The 23,308-nt window shown below is 32.3% G+C and overlaps 1 protein-coding gene across 1 annotated transcript in view; it reads right to left on the bottom strand.

Moving 5' to 3' along the window:
* The window catches only part of DSG4 (desmoglein 4), a 33,420-nt gene extending 11,387 nt beyond the window's left edge, over positions 1-22,033 (bottom strand). Inside the window, exons 1-9 of the mRNA XM_074279408.1 lie at positions 21,959-22,033; positions 19,921-20,052; positions 16,166-16,321; positions 15,167-15,311; positions 9,023-9,189; positions 8,431-8,565; positions 6,565-6,750; positions 2,525-2,796; positions 1,073-1,212 (exon numbers count right to left, since the gene is read on the bottom strand). Coding sequence (XP_074135509.1) covers positions 1,073-1,212; positions 2,525-2,796; positions 6,565-6,750; positions 8,431-8,565; positions 9,023-9,189; positions 15,167-15,311; positions 16,166-16,321; positions 19,921-20,052; positions 21,959-22,033 — 1,408 coding nt within the window. The remainder of the gene's footprint in view (positions 1-1,072; positions 1,213-2,524; positions 2,797-6,564; positions 6,751-8,430; positions 8,566-9,022; positions 9,190-15,166; positions 15,312-16,165; positions 16,322-19,920; positions 20,053-21,958) is intronic.
* Between the last annotated feature and the right edge of the window lie 1,275 nt (positions 22,034-23,308).

Here is a 23,308-nt window from a genome sequence, read left to right as displayed (position 1 = left end):
GTACATTTTACAAATTTATGATAATATTTGCAAACCAATTGCTCTATTAAAAACAAACAAACAAACACAATTATTTAGAGAAATCACATTTCCTGTGATAAGTAGGTAGAAGTGTTCTGATACTGAGCGGCCTAGAAGTGAAACAATGACAAGCTATTGGGAAAAAAAACTTCTGAATTTAAGCAAAATGAATTAACAAGATAATGTTTTGTTGGGGTCTGAGTATAAAATCACAGAATTTTAGAAAGGATTAAGGAGACATAAATTATATTTTAGACTTTTTTAAAAAAAGGTCTTAAAGGATAAATTTAACTATCGTTTGATGCATTGTTCATTTTTTTCATTTCAACTCAACAAGTATTTATTGAGCATCTTCCATGAGCAAGATGATGAATCTTACTTCTTTCCTGCGGGAATTACAAATATATAGGAGAATAAGTGGCTCGTCTGAGCCAAAATATAAATATTTTTTAAAAATGGAAGGTGACCATCTATTGAGATAGGAAATAATTGCTACTTCTAATTTAAAGGAGTTAAATTAATTATTCAAGCATTTGTTAAGTACCTACTGTGTACCTTGCACTGTGCTACACACTAGGGGCCATTTTTGTCTGGAAAAGGGAGGACTATTTTTCACAGAAAAGGTAGAATCTAAACTGAAATGTCAATTAATCTAAACTGAATCTAAACTGAAATGTCAATTAATGTCAATTATTAATGGAGTTATTGATATGACATATGTACTATCATACATGAAAGTCATTCTTAAGTTAAAGATTACATAGAGGAGACCCCACACTTCTATCTAGCTACTATATAACTAATAGTTTATCATTTTAATTATACTCCGTATACTTTAAGCTCATCATGGGTCTTGATATCACATTGACAGACCTTTCTGCTTGATCCTCATAATTTAGAGCCACTTCATGTTTTCTAAAAGAAGCTTTAAAATTTTAATATCATTTAATTTTATAGTTTGAAAAAATAGGCATTAGTTCCAATGCAAGCATTTGTATTTAGAATTTTGAAGGAAATTACTATGAAGACAAATTGGAAATAATGTTCTTACCTTCAACAGCTAGAATCTCAGCTGTGTATATCCCATTGATAACATATTTTGATTTTGGATCAAATTCTCTGGAAAACTGTATCTCTCCTGTCCTTGAGTCAACTTTTAACCAGCTGGCTGCATCGTGTCCCATGATATATCTGTTTTTGATTTTAAACAAAGCTTAGTATTGTGCTTTGATGAATCATTGTAAATTTCAAAAAGCTCTAATGTGATAAAATATACTATAGATTTAGCAGACAGATTGACTCTTAGAGAGTCAATATGACAAAACCTACTCATGCTTTGGTAAAACACCAGTGATAACCTATAGTGTTTGAGGGTTTGCAAAAACCTTCACATATAAGGACTCTTCTCCTTTGATCCTTATAAGAATCTTGTGAAAGAAGTAACATTGATATATCAACTCGTTCTTACTGTATGAGCAAAAAAACTGAGGTTCAGGGAATTTAAGTGATTTTTCTATGGTCACCTAACTAGTAAATATTGGAAATAGTGTTTAAAAATTTTACTTTTGCCATTTTGCTTCCCTGGTTTCTTTCAAGACTCAGTTCAAGACTCAAGCCCTACCTTTTTCAGAAGATCTTCTCAGATCCCCCAAAGTGCTGATATCTGTCCTTTCTATTCTGGATATATTTTGTATGTAACTAGACAACAGAATGCTTTTTAGCCTTTCTGTATATCTCCAGTATTTAGTAGTGTCTGGCTATGTACTTAACAATTTTTAGTTGGTTGCAAAGAAGGACTTTCCCAAGCAGGAAGGGGAGTGAAGGAAATTACAAAGGATAAAAGGGAGCTATTTAAAGACAAAATACCTGTTTAGAATTCACCAAAGAATTGCCAAGGTACATCTAATCTATGCTAATATTTTTTCACCCAGTTACTTCTTCCTCACTCTTTCTTAGAGGTTTCTTCAAATTAGTTGTATTTTTGAAATATCTCTAAGTCCTTCTCTTAAGAATTTATTGACATGAGCTGAGTGTTTAAATCAAAACCTTTGCCAAGTATTTGTTTTAAATAATATGCTAAGGTACTTCTGCTCTTAGGGTTTCAATGCTTACGGTGCACATTCGATTGGAAGATTAAAGACTGTAATGGAATAACGGGTTGGTTTCTTCAATTTCTAATAGCACATGATACCAGTTAAGATCCTCTCTCCTTCATCTTCTTTCACCTCTAGGTCATAGGCTTAGATAACTTCCAGATTGGTGCTATTTAGAAGTGATCCTCTGACAATTTCATGAAAGATTTCAAACGCTACAATAATCTCTCTTTTAAAAATCTATCTATCTCTATCTCTATCTATCTATCTATCATCATCATCTATATATCTATCTATCTATCCATCTGTCTGAGTGTCTGTCTGTCTATTCTATCTATGTTTTGCATAAGTGAATAACTAATCTAACAATGGTCTACCACACTAAAATGATGGGCAAAAATTGGTTGTACCTGATATTTGTGGCTGCAATTCCAGTATCCAGATCAGTGGCTGTATATCTTCCAAGGACATAATTTAATAAGGCATCTCCTCTCAAGCCTTCTTGTACTCTGAAAGTCATAGAGTTTGGATTAAATATTGGTCCTTCTCTGACATTAATAACTTGTATCCTGACAGGAGTGGCCTGGATCCGGTAGTGAGAGGCAACAGAAGGGTGAAATTCAGCTTTATTTTTAACACCAATACTAAGTTGCATATTGGGCATCTGTTCATAATCCAACATCTGAAATGATAAAATGTGAGAAGTTTATTAGATATTGTCACAGATTTACCACTAATTGTAAAATGATGTCAACAGGCCTTTTCCTTAACCCCTCTGCTTTAGTATTACTCCTTTGCTAATAAGATTATTAAGTTTCCTTTGAACACATAAATTTTGTGATTCTTTGATTCTGTCCTGGAGCAGAAATAATATTGTTTGAGGATAATGAGAATGTTTGATTTACAATCCATACATACAATCCATACAGACATTATCAAGCGAGTAACAAGTATTCTTGGAAATCCTGCTGTGCTAGGTGGTGGGCTGGTATGGGAGGTATTAAAAAAAAAATGACTTTTCTTGCTTTTTATGGGTTTACCTTTCATCAGCTAGAGAAAAATCACCTGGAACCTATGTAGATCATGCACATATTCAACTCATTTGATTGGATAATAATGACAATAGAAATTGCTCATTGGAAATTTCCTAAACTAATGAAATCAAAGGTCTCAGTTAAAAACAAAACAAAGCAAAACAAAAGGCAGAGAAAAAAACAGAAGAAAGAGAAGTTGTATCAGCTAATTTGTATATATTTCTAAGAGTATATTTTGTGAGGTGTTTTTGGATTTCATTAAAACTCTAAATACCTTTGTTTAGTCCTTTCAGGAGTATCTGGGTCTTTATGACCAATGGATCTCTGTCCATAGGGCTTTCTTGGGAAAGTTATTGGAGGGTTTGCATTTCCTTCTAGTGGCAAATGGATTAAATGACTTGCTCAAGCTCACACAGCTACAAAATTTCTGAGCCTGGATTTGAATGGAGGTCTTCTTCACTCTAACCCTACTGTTTTATTCACCATACCACCTAGCTACACTATTTCAGATAAAACATCCTAAAGACAAAACATCTTAATCTGTACCATCTACTAAGGAAATAATTTCTTTGGTTTATTTTTGTGAGTATTTCATTTTCCAAATTGCATTTTTAAAATAGGACTAGGACATTCTAGACAATCTCCTTAGCAACTGCTTCTCTATTGTTAAGGGAAAAGAAATTTTATGAAAGAATCTAAAATGTGTCCTAATTTTTCCTGAAGAGAGAAACATCTGATACACACAAACATAAACACAAATGTACACACATAAATTTCAGAATAAAGGAGAATAAAGTTTAACATCAATCAGTATGGCATCCAAGTAAAAAAAAATGAAGGAAGAACTCAAGGTCCCAGGAAGACCTCCTGAAGACCTGTTGTCATTTCTTCCTGTACAAAGTAAGCTCCTTGAAGGAAGGTACTTCTTGATTTTGTCTTGGTAACCCTCATCCCTAGCAAAATAGGTACTTAATAAATGCTTATGGATTGGTTGGTTTCATGAGTTTTCATCAAAGTCACACTCAGAAAGGAATGGGTCACCTTCCAGGAGAAGTGGCCATTAATACAGATTCCCAGGACATAAGGAAGGTGATACCATTTGACTAGATTTCATGAACTATGAGGTCCTATGTAGCTGAAAAATGAATTTCCGAAGTCATCTGGTTCAATCTCCTCATCTTACAAATAGATCAACTGAGTCCAGAAATGGAGAAGCAACTTGACCAATGGTTACAGTTACAGTAGATAGCCAAGTCAGGGTTTGAATATAGTTCTTTTAATTGCAAGCCCAAAATTCTTAACCCTCAAGAGTAATTGTGATCAGGATAGAAACTTGAAATAAAGAATAAACAGGAAGCTGAGACAATTAGGAAATGTATAGTTTCAGAGAACTGGGGTAATTAATTTAAGGGGTTTCACACTGTTATTCTATAACTACCAGGTGAGAAAATAGGAGTGGAAGAGAGGTTAAAGAAGACTGAGCTGTTTGGTCAACAGTTTTATTTCAGAGAACTAAAGATGCCAATTTGAATATTGCTTTTAATGAATTTCCTAAGCAAAGATAATGAATTTCCTAAACAAAGATAAATAAAAAGGAAACAGCTTGTTTTTTCAGCAGTACTAAGTAAGATACAAGTTCCCTCAAATTTGTGACAACATGAAATATTTTGGCTAAGTGCTTATTCTTATCAAGGTAAATTCTTCACAGGCTTTCATCAAGACATAATTGATCCCTCAGGAATTAGGTTCAACCCTTGTTTCATACTGTTTGGCAAACCAGTGCTTTCTCCTTAGACTTTAATTAAGTTTCCTTGAAGATTTTATAATTTTAATGCCATTCTTTTTGTTTGCCCCAGGAATGCCTAGTCTAGTGAGAAGAAACCACTGTTATTATTACTTCACCTTTCTTCTTTCTCCTCCCCAAAGAAATGAGATTTTATTATACAAGGTCAGATTTATATCATTTGTCAGTAAAAAATAAAAAAAAATTTTAAAAAAGTTTTTTATTTCCATGTATTAAGCTAATAAAGCAGTCAGGCTCATATTCTGAGTCAGGGTGGGAAAGAACCCCTCAATCATACATTTCTGAAAATGAGCTCACTAAGCTGTTATATGGATTAATATTAAGCAAAGCATATTGACTATGTTTAAATAACTATTTTTTCATTATCCAGGGTCCCCCAAATCCTTAGACAATAGAACTGTAAGGGACCTTAGAATCCATCTAGACCAATCTTCTAATTTCAACAAATATTTATAAGGCATAGATTATATTCAAAATATTGTATTTATATGTAGGGAATTTTAAAAAAGTTCTGAGAAACTATACTATTGAGTATTTTATTCTTTGTTTAATGGGGACCTGAATAATAATGGCCCTTTAACAGCATTTTGGAGGGATCTTGCTTTGTGATTTTATTGGTTTAGGGAACTTCCAGTGAGTAAATCCCCTCTTCAAATGAAGAAAGACATATGATCTATACATTATAAGCATATAAAGTATCTTGAGAAATTAAATGATTTGTCCAGAGTCACAAATCAGTAGACATAGGTTGTCTTGATTCTTGAGATTTGTACATTCTTCTGATTTCCACAGTATATAATATATCTACTACTAAGAAAGATTATTTTAATAGAAAGGAGAATTTTCTCAAAGATCCATACATCAAAGGACCATAGATTGCTAAATGAGAAGTCTAAGAAAGACTGACCACAGCAGATCATAGGATCATATTTAAGCCTTTTCTTTTAACAGGATTAAGAGCAAACAGTGAAGAAAAAGTCCTATTTCTTTCCTCTTAAACTGTGCAAATGCTTTTTAATGAGGCCGGTTTTCTCAGGTCCACCTTCTTTTGGAAACTGAAATATTAAATCAGCAAAAATAGAAATAAATGCATGTCATACATCTATATCTACATTCATAGAAATGGTAAGATCACATGAGAAGTAATGCAATGTAACTGTGCTACATGAACTAAAAAGACTGTTTATGCTTTTTTCATTATTTTATAGTTTTAAACATCAATGCTTTGTATTTTTATCTAAGTTTTCATATCATTTACTTTTCTCTCTAAATAGACTTTAAGTTCTTTGAGGGTAGGGATCATGTATTAGACTTCTTTGTACCCCTCATAAGAATCCAAAAAGGACTTTGCACATATTAGACTCAATAAATTGTTGATTTATTGAATAGCTACTTTGCGTAGGAGAAGCTCATTTGATATTGAACCAGGAGCATATGACTTCCCCCCCCCCCCAAGGAATTTGTGCCAAGTGAATATTTTCTGAAAATGCAATCTGAAATAAAGAAGAGGCAAAAAGAGAGGTAATCCTTTCTTTTTTGTGTTAAGGGAACAAAGGAGATCATTCAGCGAAATGTAATAAAAATAAAAACAACTTTCAAACCCATACAATACCTTAACGACTTTCAAAATTCCTTCATTGGTTCTTGGGTCAGTATGTACTTCAAACCAATTTCCATCATTTCCAGAGACAAAGAAAAAGTCTGCCAACCAGTTGTCAGTATTTTCTTCATCATGATCAATTGCTTGAAATCGTATCAGTTCTGAACTTAAACAGTTTTCTTCAATACTTGCTGAATACTAAAATGACAGAACTAACAGCATTACCATAAATTGAAATGTTTTCAAAAAACAAAACCTGTTATAAGACATAATTTTCATTATCCTCATTCACATTTATACACTTGAAGATTTGTGAAATACTTTCTTCAAAACAAGCTCGTGAAGTAGATACAACTTACAAATGGCTTTAAGTTTTACAAAGTTTATTTTTCGCAATAACTCTGTCAGGGAAATTATTATTATATTATTATGATCATTTTTAGGACTATGAAATTCATAAATATTCATTGACTTTGCCTCAGACCTTTAGGAATTTTGGCAACCACAGCAAAAAGACTGAAACATATCCTTAAAATGAGTGCTGAACTGTTTTAATATCATGGTATTTTTGGCAGTCTGGATCTCTTCTCAGAAAAATACTTTTAAGAGTATAATATAAAGCACATTGAATTACAAAGGAAACCAATTAGGTAGAAAAAAAGATTTTTTTTTCCTATCAAAAGTCATAGGCCTCCTGAAATCTATCCACAGAGGTTTTTGGAGGTATTTGAACCCCAGGTTAAGGACAATAGTCTTTTTTTTTTTTCTTACAACATGAGTAATGTGGAACTGTTTTTTATGACTACATGCCATAAAACCTATATTAAATTTCTTGTCTTTTCAATGATGGAAGTGAGGAGAGAGAGAAAATTTAGAACTCAAAATTTAAAAATCTAATGCTAATTATTGTTTTTACATGTAATTGGGGAAAATAAAAAAAATAATTTTAAAAAATCTTGCTTTAAAGTTATTCTGTGGTTCATGGAATGAGACAAATTCAGTTGAGTGGAAGGGAGAATTTCATGACTACATTCTCAGATGGGTATTTTTAACATGACATCTGGTAGTTTCTATTATTCTTCCTTATTAATTGTTTCTATTCTGTTGGAGTGCATGTAGTAAAAACATGAATGTAATGTTTAAAATTGTGCAATATTTAAAAACTGTTCTTGGAAACTATTATTTGTATTTTCTAATTTTTAGTGGTAAATGGAGCAGAGTAATATTCTACAACCAAGTTTTTATAGGAAGTATTAATATAAGTAATTTTGGTTTTATTCAATATGTGACAGTAAAATAGGAAATTAACCTTTTTTTTTTAACAGTCCAATCTCACAGCATTATTTAAGTGAATCTCTATTCCTGTGTCTTGAATGATGTTTTGAATATATTTGAAATTTAATAGTTTAATAATTGGTTGCATGAATTAATGAAAATGAAATTATAAAGTGTTATTCACCAGAAAATTCCTTTTTTCCTTTTTTTTCTAAATTAATTTTTATAATTATAACTTTTTTTGACAGTACATATGCATAGGTAATTTTTTTTTTTACAACATTATCCCTTGTACTCCCTTCTGTTCCGAATTTTTCCCCTCCTTCCCTCCACCCCCTCCCCTAGATGGCAGGCATTCCCATACATATTAAATATCTTATAGTATATCCTAGGTACAATATATATGTGCAGAACCGAAATTTGTTGTTGTTGTTGTTGTTGCAAAGGAAGAATTGTATTCGGAAGGTAAATCACCAGAAAATTCCAAGAAATATTCAGAAAAAGTTCACGTGACTATCGTCAGAATCAGGCTCAGAGATGATTAGAAACAGATATATAATTTCTACTTGTGGATAACACTATAGAGTCAAGAGCAAAACTTACTGAAGTTTGTTCTAATGTTGGGAAATTATCATTGACATCTATAATTTTGATTCTACAATCACACTCTGAAGATAGCCCATCTGCAGCTCCATCCCGATCAGAGCCTCTGATAATAAGATTGTAAGTACTGTGTTCCTAAAAGAAGATGAATAAGAAGATTGGGTTACATGTTATGTAATAATTAAAGAATTAAGATCTCTTATCCTTCTTCTTATAGATCTAGTAGATTTCAAAAAAGGAAAAGGAATATAAACTTTATTCAAAGGATTTCCCTCCTCCCCCAAACTCCTTTCTATCACGGGGTAAGAAAATTGATGTACACTCTACATCATCTTTTTGTCTTTTCAAAATGAAGGTGGGGGGTGGAGGGAGAGGAAGAGAGAGACAGAGGGGGGGAGAGAGAGAGACAGAAAGAGACAGAGACAGAGACAGACCAGGAAAGGGAGAGGGACAGGGGGAGGGGGGAGGGGGAGAGAGGGAAAGGGGGAGGGGGAGAGAGGGAGAGGGGGAGGGAGAGGGAGAGGGAGAGGGGGAGGGAGAGGGAGAGGGAGAGGGGGAGGGGAGAGACTTAATTATTTGTAAAAAGTTTTACCTCTCTATCAAGATAATTTGTCATGGTGCGGATTTCTCCATTATATCTGTTCAGAATAAATAGTGGTGAACCTGCAGGCTCCTGAGATATTATCTTGTAAGCAATTTTAGAATTCAAATGATTTTCTTCATCTGCATCGGTAGCACTTAACTTTATCACCAATGTGTCTAGTAATGAAAAGAAAGTGGTTGAAAGTTTTCAATAGATTAGATTAATGTACAGAATTCACATAATTCACAGAAAATATTGCCTGTTTTATTACCATAATTAAATTACTTTAAAACTTCTGTCCTTTTTTCTCAAAGTGAGTGGAACCTGGCTTCCACAACTTCAGGTAATAGGAGCAAAAGGAGAGGGTACTAATTGAACAATGATTTCATCCTTATCCTTTGTGAGGAAATTAATGAGAATTGTTTTTCTGCATCTGATTTTATCTATTACTTGACAATTCTATAGTTTATCTTTACAACTTCTAGAAAATAGACATTTTTCATCCAGTTGTTTTTTTTTTCCCCATGTGGATAGTTATGCCAAACAATTTGAGTGATTATGGATCTCTTTTAAGAAACTATGCAGTTATTTATTTCTAATTAGCTCCCATGAATATATTAGAATTATACAAAATTCCTAGAAAGACATTAAAAAACCTTGTTTGATGGTCATCTGATTATTAAAATTCAATGAAACATGAAATGCTAAGATATTCATCAAATCTTTTTCATGGAAAAAATTTAGTCTAAGTTAAAGAGTTATCTCTTATAGATTTCCTACAAGATAGTTCCTGAATAGCTTCCATTTCCATGGTTCCTACTAATTTTTGCAAGTATTTGCAAACATTTGATATATTTGGTCGAATGCTTTTCTTCATACAATGCAACCTTATAACTTTGTATCTATGTTTATGTTGATTACTGGCTCTGAACTCATTTATACTGATAAGCCCCAAATATTCTCCATTTCTGGTCCTGGTTCTGCAAAACATCATTGGAGAAAATCACAAAAGTTTATCATTGATAATAATTTAATTGATTATTGCTATTTAATGCTATTATTTATTGCTATTGATGAATGCTATAGCATTGATGATGCTATTTAATTTTAGTTGAATTCTCACTGTTCTTTGCTAATTTTTATTAATATATCAATACCCTATTAAATTTCTCAGTGTGTATTCTGAACATGGCCTATTATTTTCTTTTCTTTTCTCCCTCCCATCATTCCCTTTTTTCCTTCCTCCCTTCTTCCCTTCCTCCCTCCCTCCCTCCCTCCTTTTCTCCCTCCCTCCCTCCCTCCTTCCCTCCTTCCCTCCTTCCTTTCTTCCTTCCCTCCTTCCCTCCTTCCCTCCTTCCTTTCTTTCTTCCTTTCTTTCTTCCTTTCTTTCTTTCTTTCTTTCTTTCTTTCTTTCTTTCTTTCTTTCTTTCTTTCTTTCTTTCTTTCTTTCTTTCTTTCTTTCTTTCTTTCTTTCTTTCTTTCTTTCTTTCTTTCTTTCTTTCTTTCTTTCTTTCTTTCTTTCTTTCTTTCTTTCTTTCTTTCTTTCTTTCTTTTCATTTATTTCAGTTCTTGTGGGAAGCAGGTATCCCCAATTCTGTAGAGTAGGAACACACATTACAGAGGCCAGACTATGCTTTTTTATGTTACTTAGCTTTACTTCTTCCATCAGCATCCTAATTAATCGAGAACCTTCCAGGTTCAGTTCTCCCTTATAAATTAATGTAGTATGATCAATTCTAAACAAAATGTGACCAGAGTAGTTCTTTCTTTTATAATCTACTATTTTCAGATTTACTTCTAATTCTACCCCTTTTGCTCTACACTCTCAGAAAGTATTCCTTTTTCCTTTATTGAAATGATTTGGAGTATCTGATGTGAATTCCTTCAGTTTCTCTTCTTCATACTTTAAAACTTCCCTCATCTTTAACCATTTCCCTTTCAATTTCACCAAACATTTGGTTTCAAATTTACTGTATCGTTGGTTTTTTTTTTTTTGGTACTACAGTAATTCTGTATATGTCATGCCCCCTTACAAGTTGGTAAATTCTGTGAGGGAAGGAAACCTGTTTAATCTAAATTTTGTTTCTCTTCTAGGACCTAACATAGGTACTATATTATCTAATTAAACCGATTTAAATCTCTTCCCTCTTAAAATTCTCTTGGCAATCTTAGGAATCTTATTGTGTACTCCAATGGTTTCAAATATCACTTCTAAATTTGAATCCCTAGAGCCAATCTTTTGTTTTCTACAGCATATGGAACACCTCCTTCTCAAAGTTCCAGACACTTAAACTCACCATCTTTTCTCACAAATCTGCTTTTCTGTCTGATTTCTTCACTATCATTTTCCTAACCATTGGTTATGAAACCCCAATGTCATCTTTCTCCCTCTTATCCTTAAGATTCAACCAGGTTACCAAATGTTTATTGACTTTACTTATTTAATAGCTCACACATTCATCCCTTTCCCTCCCATATCTACTATGGTTATCATAACCTTCTAATTGAATTATCACAGTAACCTATCAAATGATTTCCTAACCTTCATTCTTTCTTTACCCAAACCTATCTTATACATTGTTATTTGTATAATTTGGCTTTGATTATGCCAATCTCTCTTCTGTTAAGAAATTTTCTTCTGTTACAAAATGGTCCTCGAATACATACCAAACAGAGATAAAATTCTATCTACTACAGTAAACCTTTCCCAATCCCTCTTAATTCTAGTAATTCCCTCTGTTGATTATTACCAACTTATCCTTTATATGATTTGTTTGTACAGAGTAGTTTACATGCCATTTCCTCCATTTTACTCAAGATTTTTGAGGGCAAGAATTATCTTTTATCCTACTTTCTATCTGTAGCTCTTACCATAGCATCTGGAACACAATAGGGAGTCCTTGCATTGTCATTCAGAACCTTTCATAACTTTGTCATAAACTACCTTTTATATTCTTCCCTCATATTTCTATTTATTTTATTTATTTATAATATATATGTATAAATATATATGTATGACTTCTATATTTCAATCAAACTTGACCATTTATCTTTTCAACAATACATATCACTTAATCTTTATTCCATGCTTTTCCTCACACTGCTCCATTTATCAGGACTGTCCTTCTTCACCATGCCTGCTTGTACTTCTTTTAAGGTACAACTCAAATGCTACTTTCTCAAGGAAACCCTTGATCCACTCAATCAGAAATGATATCTCACACATTGGCCTCTATCTGTCTGTCTATCATCTATCTATCTATCTATGTATCTATGTATCTATCTATCTATCTATCTATCTATCTATCATCTATCTATCTATATCGTATGTACGTATGTTGCATTTTTTACTATTATAATTTGTGTTCATATCTAGTTTCACCTAACAGAATGTAATAAAAATAGCTCGTCTTTATAAAGCACTTTACAGTTTGTGTAATACTTTTCTCATTACATATCTTATAAGATAGACAGCTCAAGAAGCAATATCCCTACTTTTCAGATAAACTGTCTCAAAGAGGTTACGTAACATGCTCAATCACTGCTAGTAAGTGTAGGGCAATCTTAGGTCTTTTGATTTCAAGTCAGAGCCTTTCTCACTATCTCAAAGTCAGTCATATGCTATTGATTTCTTTATGAACATAGTAATCATTTACTAAACACCTGATGAATTGGATTGCTTTTCAGAATAGTCCTGTGAGATAAACAGAGCAAATATCGTTATCCCCATTTTACAGAGACAGGTAAAATGCCTTCCCAGATTACATAGCAGACTTATGTCAGAGCCAGGTCTATAGCTCAGAAATTTTTGGCTCCTTATAACAAAGTGAAATAGTGAAAAAGGATTTCTGATTTGGAACCAGGTTGTCATGAGTTCAGATTTTTATCTTGACACTTACTCTATCCATTTCAGCACTCTACTTTCATTCTACTATTTGAGCATGGCAGCTGATGGTGTAGTAGATAGAGCACTGAGCTTGGAGACAAATAGACTTCAATTCAAAACCTCCCTTATACACTTACTAGTTGTGTGACTCAGGGCAAATCACTCAACTTAAAATTTGCCTCAGTTATCTTAAGTGTAAATTGAGGATATTAATATTTTTTACTTTATAGGGCTGTTATTGATGATCAAATAAGATAAAATTTGAAATTTTTTGGAAAAAAAGTGCTTAGCCAAGTGTCTGATCCATAATGGTGCAATATAAATGCTTCTTCCCTTCTCTCTTCCTATGAACAAGATTATTTTAAGGATCAAAGGAGATTTACAGTGATATGCTTGTAAATTTTTAACAAGTGGCACACAAAAAATGCAGTACCTTTTAAAATTTAAATTTGCATTTGCACTTTCTTAAGTTAATGATCAATAAAGTAATAAATCAAGCCATTTGTAGCATGTCATTTTCTAAGGTGTAAATGCTTAAACTGAGCTGGTTTCAACATATCCCTGAACAAATGTTTGTAAATTGTTCTATAAACTTTAAAATGCTATATAAATGTTACTATAATCATCTATTAGTTATTATAATCCTTATCAGTAAATGCTTCCCCACATGCCACCAAGAAGAATATCACAAGTGTAGTGAATGAAATCCCCAAATGATGTGATTTTGAGTTTTAGCTCTCTTTCTTTTATTGGAAGAAGTAAAATATTCCTTTATTCTGTCTCCCTCTTCTGTCATTCTTTTGTTCCCTTTCAAGCCTTATTTTTCCCCTCTCAATTTTAATTGTAAAATGGGAGTTAAAATAGCATGTATAGCATTTTTAATCATATAATTTAACAGAGGCATATATGACTTTGTGCCTTCTTTCAATTCCCCTTGCATGTGCCTTTTCACTTTTGTTTTCTTTTGACCCTCTTCTCTCCTGTATTTATTGTTTTCATATTTTCCATGCCTTTCCTATCTTCTTCTCTTTCTGAGAGAAGAGTGATCCATCCCCCAGCTATCTTTCTGCTTCTGAGTCCCCTTATTTTTCTCTTCTTTTTAGTTTCTATTTTAGGGGATACTAAGTCATGTGAAGGAGATTAGAGGGGGCAAAAAAAGAAGACTGGAAGAATGAAAGGGATATAGAAGAGAAGAGTCAGTACAGAGTTTTCAGAACATTTTACATATTTCATTTTGTCCTCCGAGCCACATTGAGGAGGTATAACAAAATTATGACTTCTATTTTACACTTAAGGAAACTGAGATTGAGAGGGGATAACTGACAGTCCCATGGTCACACAGCTAGTAAGAAGAATAGGATTTAAACCCAGGTTATCTTACTTCAAAGTCTAGTATTTTATCTTTTCCCCAATGTTGCTGATTCAATCTTTAAAGTTGGAAAGTAAGATAATAAGAAAGAAGAGATATACATACGAAAATTAACATTTTTAAAGATGTCATGAATCACTACTAAGGATTTATTATAACATTTATGTCATGAAGTTGGTGCTGGGTTCTTGAAAACTGTACCAATGGAACATAAACCCTGGTACAAACAGCCTGGGATTGGATGGTATATGTTCAAAGCCACTCTACTTAAGCTAAGAAAAGGTTCTCACCAATTGGTGAGACAACAGGTTATTAAATTCCTCGACTATCAGAAATTATAAAAAGTTATGTCTAATATATTGAGGAGATTTTTTTCTGCCCTGAAGAATGAAATAGCTACATATTGAAATGATGCATCTTTGTAGAAATGAATGTATATGGAACAACGTGTTCAACTCCAGTGTCTGAGCCATTTCATAAATTAATAAAAATTCTACAAGTGTTCTTTATCTGTTACCATAAGAACTACATGTTTTAAATTTGCCTTCTTAAAAACAAACTTTTATAGAGCTCTTCTTAATGCTTACAATTGTAATTCTGATTATTGATTTTGATTATCTTGAACATATCTCCAGGGACTTCTTTAAAAGTCATGTTAAGAAATACCTCACAAAATCTTATGTAGAAATTCCTTTTAAATTAGAGTCACTGCAGACACTATTTGAAATGATAAGGTTCTCAATAGCTTAGTTTTCCCTCTCAGCTTCATGCTACTTATATTTTGGAAGAAAAGAATAAAATCTTTTAAAATGTCTGGCTAGAATAATATCGTTGAAAGGTACAATGATACCAAAGGCAGGATGGGGGAGAGGATGTCAGAAATCATTATTATACTTACTTGTAGGACAGTGTTCTTCAATACTGGCAGTATATACATTTTGTGTGAATACTGGAGGATTATCATTTACATCCATAACTTTAACTCTAAGCTCAAGTGGTCTTTCCAAATCTTCACCTCGGGAATTCAGAGCACGACAATAGATCTAGGTTAAAATAAATAAAATGTAATTTTTCATAAGAGAAAATGAAGTGAAAGAAATACAGCTTGGTATTTTGCATATTGAATGTTGAATGAATTAATGTCTGAATAAATGACTAGGTAAGCTAAGATATAGTACTACTAATACTACTACTAGAGAGGTTAAGGCTGGTGGATCACTTGAGTTTGGGAGTTCTGAGTTGAAGAAGGGCTAGAATATACTGGGTGTTTATATTGAGTCTGGCACAAATATGGTAAGCCTCTGGGACTAAAGGTACATTAGACTCTCTAAAGAGTAAGGAACCAGAACAGATAAGAAACAGAGCAGGTCAAAGCTTCCCTGATGATTAGCAGTGGGGGTGAGCCTGTAAGTTATTATTGTATTTCCAACCAGAGATATGAGGAATCAGTCTTTAAAAAAAAAAAGAGAGAGAGAGAGAGAGAAATGAATGAATGAGTGAGTGAAATAGTAAGGAAAAAATAATGAAGTGACAAAGAAGTTAATCACTGAAAGTTTCCAACTGTAAACTGAATATTAGATAACTCCTGAAAGTGCTTCTAAAACTGAGATTCTGTGACTCTCTGTGTTCAGTAATTTATATTTTGATGAATGACTTGACTTCTTGCATACTAGTAAAATATGAAGTCTTCTTGTATGACTATTTTCACACTTTCTTTTACTACTGATTATTCAGTTTATCCCTTACAATTGGCCTTTAGAAAATATGAAGAATTATAGTGTAAAAATGGTATTTTTTTGGTCCTATTTTGGTAAAAACTTAAGATTTCATTGGTATTGGGGGATCTCCAGTGAGGAAAGTTTAAATAAATAAACCAAAGCACAGTGATTTGACTTACCAAGAACATTGGTGTTATTTCTCGATCAACCACTGATGTTATATTAATTTCGCCAGTTCTGGGATTAATAGTAAAGACTCCAAAAGGTGGTCTGTCAATCCCCACCCCAGAGATACGATATGTAATCTTCTGGTTAGCTTCACAATCTGATCTTATCTGTAGGAAAAGAGCTATGTTATGATTTCTGATGGAATACATATATCAACCATAACTTGTGACATGCTTACTTTCAAATATTCCATCCTTTTAAAAGGAATTTTACAAATCTTTGTGACTTTAATGTTTTAGAATAGATAAGACAAGCTGTGGTTGCACAAATTTAACTAGTTAGTCTTTGGAACAGAACTGATTCAAACAAAGTACTTTGACTAAGATTCTCTTTCATGTTGAATTTATTGTTTTGAATTGATCATCTTCTCTAGAGATTAAAAGAAACTCATAGCAATGGAAAGCTGAGATTCTTCTGGTATATTAAAAGAAAAGAGACAAAGGTTTTTATTTCTTTCTTCATTGAGTTAACTAAATGTCTTGGTTTTAAAATTTATTCTACATGTACACACATAGTGCACACACACATGGTATGACAAAACAAATAATTTATTACTTCCTCGTAAAATTAAAATCGATCATGTTGTTCATATGCCTGAACAGCCTTTAATTTAAGGTGCAAATGAAAAGAGAACTATGACCCAATGAATTCAGCATTCCTTGTTTTGTTTTGAAGTCAAAACATAAGAATGCAGGTTATTTACTACTTTTATGAACGTGAACAACTTACTTCACCCCCACCCTCAAATTCTTCATCTGGAAAATGAAGTGATCAGAATAAATAATCTCTAATGTCTTTTCTAGCTCTGTATATTATTTAATGTTCCTCCCCTCCCCAAAGAAAACCAATGATTATAGATCTATATTCAAGAAGTATCAATCTTATAATTGTTTATACATTTATTGTATCTTATATCTTCTACCTAAAAGTTTTTAGATTTTAGTAATGACTTCTGAGACTTTGAAGCAGAAATCATCACTAATAAACTATGAGGAAGGAGATTTCATAAAATATTACTAATACTAGCCCCAAATTACATAATTCATTACTATATTCTTATAGCTAGCATTTATATATGCTTACTATGAGTCAGGCACTGTGGTAAGGGCATTACAAATATTATCTCATTTGATCCTTATTACTACTTTTGGGGGTAGATGCTATTAACCTCATTTTACATATGAGGAAGCTGAAATAGAGAGAGGTAAAGTGACTTGTCCAGTGTCACACAGCTAATATATGCTTGAGATAGGAGTTGAACTTAGGTTTTCCTGACTTTATTCACCGTGCAGACTCTATTCACAATGCTTAATATAGTGTTTGGCAGATAGGATATTGATTGACCCATTACTCCTAACTTGTTGCATTTAGGTTAGAAACGTAAAATGTAGTTTAAGTCCAAAGAAGACAGATGAAGTGAGGAGACACAACCAGAGGCAAAGCTGAGAAGCTGCATCTGGTAAGATCTTATCAGTTCTGATAGTGGGTATCAACTCAAGTTTATCTGGGGCTATAAATTTGAATGAGGTAATGGAAAAAAATATTGGATTTGGAACCAATTGATCTAGGTTTGGACTTTATTTATTCTCTCTCTCTCTCTCTCTCTCTCTCTCTCTCTATATATATATATATATATATATATATATATATTTATATACACATATATACACACATACACACACACACACACACACACACACACACACACACACACACATATATATATATATATTCTTGGTGGAGTCATTTAAACTTTCATACCCTTAATTTTCTCATCTGTAAAATAAGGAAATTGAGCTAGTTGATGTTTAGAGATTCTTCCACTTCTAAAATGTATGCTCCTAAGTCCATTTCCTACAATTAAATCTAGACAAAGTTGACACAAAAGCATTGGGGTTACTTTGTAAACTGCACTATTCAAACTAATCTAAAACTATAGTGATATTTGAATAGAACGTCTTCTGTAAAAATTGTGCTATTTTTAAGATTTTATATTTATTGTTCCCCCTCTCCTTTAGCCTTTTAAAATTTTTTCTATACTCTATACTTTGTCAATATCACCCAATATCAAAGCTTTAACTCTCATCTCTAAACAAATGTCTTTCAAGCTGTATCTTCAGGGATTCAGACCTGCATCTTCAATTGGACATACTCTTAAAAAAACAACATATTGTAATTAAAACCTATTATTTTTATACATAAACCATACTTTGTTAATTAATTGATTCTATCCAAGCCACTGCCATTAACCCAGCCTTCCATGCTTGATATTTTGGCTTTATCTCTATCACCTCCTTTACCATCACCTCTCAAAACCAGTTATCAAGCCCTGTTTATTCTGACTTTATCTCTTTCATCCATCCTCTCTTCCCGATTCATACTGCCTAGTAATTATGTCTAGTAAATGGGTTTCGTTGCTACCTACCCAGACCAGTGTGACTACATCATAACAAGTCTTTCTACCTACACTCAACAATCCAGACTGATCTTCCTTATGCATTGATCTGGTCACATCAACACAAAAATATTTGGGGGTTCTCTTTTGCCTGCTTAGTGTAGCTCAAATTCATTCAAAGTTCTCCATATTATGCTACCCATCTTTTCCACCTTATTTTCTACTATTCATTGTCATATATTCTATATCTCACAAAAAAAATCTCACAACTTTACTCCTATGGTCTCCCATTTCTATGCCTTTGCTCACACTGTTTCTTATTCCCCAAATATTTTCCCTCCTCCATTTCTTGAATTTGTACCCAACGTTTAAATGTGAAAATTTTAAATGTAAAAAAATTTAAAACTTTTATTTAAATTTTTAAAATTTAAATTAAAAAAAACTTATTTTTAATTTAAAAACTTTTTCTTGCTTATAATGATGAAACTATAGTTATATTTTTAGAATGAATCAGTGCTAAAGATGTTTTTTTGATCTCATATAAAATTGTCCCTAAATCCCTCCCCCATCCCAGTTTGTCAAATCAGCAAAGACCATTCCTCCATGACTCCATAAAGCATTTTATTTCTATTTCAATAATGTGCAATTAGGCATCATGGATATCTATTTTTGTGTAACACCACCCTATGAAATCTAAATTTTGTTTCTCTTCTATATAGTATAGTGCTATATTTAATACATAATTCATAAATTCTAGTTGAATTAAATGGAATTCTGAGTTAAAAGTCCATTTGAAAATTTTTTTTGTTTTCCTTTTTCTCAACTAAGGGTAAAAGTCTGAATACATACATTAGTCTGAATGGGTTTGTGATGTGTTGCCATGTGAATATGTATGTATGTGTTAAGTTATAGAATGGGATTTAATTAACTCTTGACTACAAGACATCATGGTATTTGAACTCTAACTCAGGAATCCAGAAAGAGTTTATGAAGTAAAGATGAATATGAAAAATTGAATAGCTAGATGGGTCAGCTGTGGCCCACTTGAGTTTTCTGCCCTCTTTCTTCATTTAATATTCCTCCTCTTCTGCTTCCTCCTCACTTGAATCATTACCATATTTAACTAACATCTTTTTCAGGCCTTAAAAACTATAGATTGAATTATACTAAGGATGGTTAATATCTTACCTTACATTTTGTTTATGGTTTAGAAGGAAGATTCCCACAATCATGTCCTCTAGAAAAAGCTTCTCTAAATCTAGAGAAGTGTTTACAACAGTACATAATCAACTCAATGGCTTCATCACTTACTTTGGCAATTGGGTTCCTTTTTGAATTGTCTTCTCCTTCCCTACAGGCAGCAGCAAATTTAATCCATTCTCTCTTTTGTCGTCTGACTGTTTGCCATTTTGTAGTTCCATTCTCACTGTCTAACTCTTTCACCTTGAGAAAAAAATCCAGTTTAAAAATTTTGAAAAAGTTTTTGAAAAAAGCTCTGGAAAAAAGGAATTTTATTGAATTTGCTGGACAAAGTAAAGCGATGCCCACTTTTTATGTTGATTAATATAACTCAGATATCATCAACCATCAAATTATCTTTGGAAAGGTAGTCTAGAATTAATGATATATTTATAAGGATGCTACTATGTAGGTATCAAAATATGTTGTTTCATACCTAGTATTTTTTTTAAAAAGTTGCCAAGACTCTTCAGTATAGTCCCTTTTCCATCTTACTCTTCTTTGAGTCTTAAACTTTTATCAGTGCCCAAGCCAAACATTTCCTAGTGCTCCATAGTACTGAATTCTGTAGTGAGTAAGTCATATATTCAATCACACATGTAGGTCCATTTAAGAAGATGGACTAGGTAAGTTGGTATACTTGGACACACCTGGCTTATGCTTTGTTCATGCCTATATTCATGATCTTATGAAAAATAACAAGAGAGGTTTTACTGTGGGAAGAGTGTTACATCCAAAAATCTAACTACAAAATGGCAGGGAACAAAGGAATAGTGATATATTGATTATACTAATTCAATCACTTAATATTGAAATAAACTTAATAACTTAATTATTAAATACTAATAATAGTAATCAATAAGTGTGTTAATAATAACCCTAAATATATGGACCTAAAATCCCCCAGATTATCTACCTTGGGACTAATTGTTTACATCTTTGTGCTAAACTATTGGTTGCTTTTAAAGACTGTTGTCCCCATTGTAGGCTAGTAATAGCATCTTTCTGATAGGCATTTAATATCATCCTACTTATACAGAAGTAATAGTAATTTTGATATACATATATATTTTTATGTATAGTACTGACTATATCTAACTATAACTAGCTCTTTGAGATATTTAGGAATGTATTTTCAAAACAAAGCTAATCCAGCCCAAGAGCTAAAATGTTCTTAATTTTTGACAAGAAAAGCCCTAAATACATGATCCCATGACATTTAAAAAGCTCCTGGGATGAGAATCATTGCATATACATTATATGTGTATTTAGCATGTTCTTTTTACTCATTTGAATTATTTGAAATATCAAATGCTGTCCTTAAATTCTTTTGATATTATAGTTTAAAACTCCTATTTAGCTATTCTATTAGTGTTCGTTATCACTCTTTTTCTTTTATTTTTTATAGTTCTGAACTAAGCACCAAATAAAATGCACATATCCATAGTCAAATAGAAAAAAGGATTATAAATGAATTGACATTTCTATTATGTGCATATTGCTTTTGTTCTTAAAGCATATAATAAAATCAATCAACAGCTTTCAAAATTGTTTGCTAGTCTGTGTTTTTTTCTGTCTTTCCTTCTCTTGTCTGCATTGAAAAATATTCCAATGACCTTCTTTTCTTTTTTTTTTAAATCCCTATCCTTCCTTGCCCTCTCTACTTCCACTTCCACTGGGGTATGGGAAAGAAAAAACAAGCCTTTGTTACAAATATATAGATGCAAGTAAAATAAATTCCTATATTGATTTTGTTCCAAAATGTATGTCCATTTTACAGTCTGTTTATATCACTTCTCTGTCAAGAGGCAATGGCACTTTTCAATGTGTGCTTACTTCTAGCAGTCCTTTCCCCTCTACTAAACATTCTAATCATAGTTCAGCTTAGAAACTAGATCGCTAATCTTAAAATTTTGTGATAGTTTCAACTATCAAACTGGTAGATTAACTATAAATTATTCAGAGTGTGGATTTAATGTTAATCTAATAAATACTCAAAGTGTTTATATCTTGATTGGGTTCTGTATTGTTAAGGGTGACAACAGTCTGACCTCATTAGTGTTTATACATTAAAAATTGTCTTTAATAGAATAATTTTATTATACTTTACCTCTACGATGAATTCACTGTAAACCTCCTCCATGACCTGTAATTGGATATATAAGGTTAATACAAATTTGGGCATAGAAAAGGATATAAAATTATAAACACTGGCAATGCAAATCCAATAAATATTTAGTGAATGTATACCATGCTTACACTGTGAGGAATGCAAAAATTAAAAGGGAATGATCCCTATTTTTAAGGAACTTTCAATTGAATAGAGGTAATAGGATACAAGATGTCATGTGATAAGAGCAGTAAGAAAATTATGAACAATTTGATATGCTTGTTTAGGGGAAGGAGAAGACTTAATGGTAGAATCAGGAAAGATTTCGCAGATGAAATAACTTTAGAGAGTTCTTGCAAGATGGGTATGATTTTAACAGGTAAAGATAATGGGAGACATTCTAGGAGAAGGGAATGATAAAGAGAAATAAATGTAAAATATTCTCAAGAGATGGTTAAAAATGTTTAATTTGACATAATGTGGCTTAATTGTAGTAGAGAAGATCATAAAGGCAGATTGGAGTCAAATCATGAGGGGCCTTGAATAGTGTATTTTATTTCTTCATCTACAAAAATGGGGTTAATAAAATAATAATTACTTTACATCAAGGAAAGCCTTCTGCATACCGTAACTATTAAGTATGAATTCTTATGGCTGACAGATTTATGCTATTTATTAAGTACAATCTCAAACAGCATAATTAAATTGAAATGAACAATAATAAAAAAAGTGGTAGACATAGGTAGTGATGAGTAGAATAATTATTGGTAGCTCTACTAATATAAACCAAATACATTTCTTTCTTTTCATGTTTTCCATTGTCATTCTTCCCTCTTCTTACTTCATCTGCCCCCACCTTCCTTTTCATTATCTTCTTTCCTTTTCTTTCCTCACTTCTCCTTTTTGACTGGTACATTCTCCTTTTATTCTTCCTTTTCACTGAACCAATAATGTTAATGGACAATGACTCTTCATTATCCATGAAATAACTGTAGCAAGCACTGTTCTATAAGAAAAATAGCATAGTGGAGTTCCTTCTCTTGGTTAGGCAAAAATGGACAAACTCCTTGGATTTCTACTTAGATTTTCATACTGTAAATAGATCATAATAAATTTGAATTACTTATCAGGTCCTTAGTATTCTCCCTTCTAACATACATTTCAATTAATATAAGGAAAAATTACTACCTCTTAGCATGATAGTTTGTGTTTCTCTTACATCATATAATTGTTTTGTATTTTATATAAGAGAACAGAAAGATCATAGTATCTTTCCCAATTATAAACACATATTCCTTGCTATTTAGGGCTCAGTTTTACTCCTCTTTCTACTCAATGACTAACTGAATT

Source organism: Sminthopsis crassicaudata, chromosome 1 (genome assembly GCF_048593235.1).
Source record: "Sminthopsis crassicaudata isolate SCR6 chromosome 1, ASM4859323v1, whole genome shotgun sequence".
NCBI classification, from domain to species: Eukaryota; Metazoa; Chordata; class Mammalia; order Dasyuromorphia; family Dasyuridae; genus Sminthopsis; species Sminthopsis crassicaudata.
This window is presented reverse-complemented; position numbering and strand designations above follow the sequence as displayed.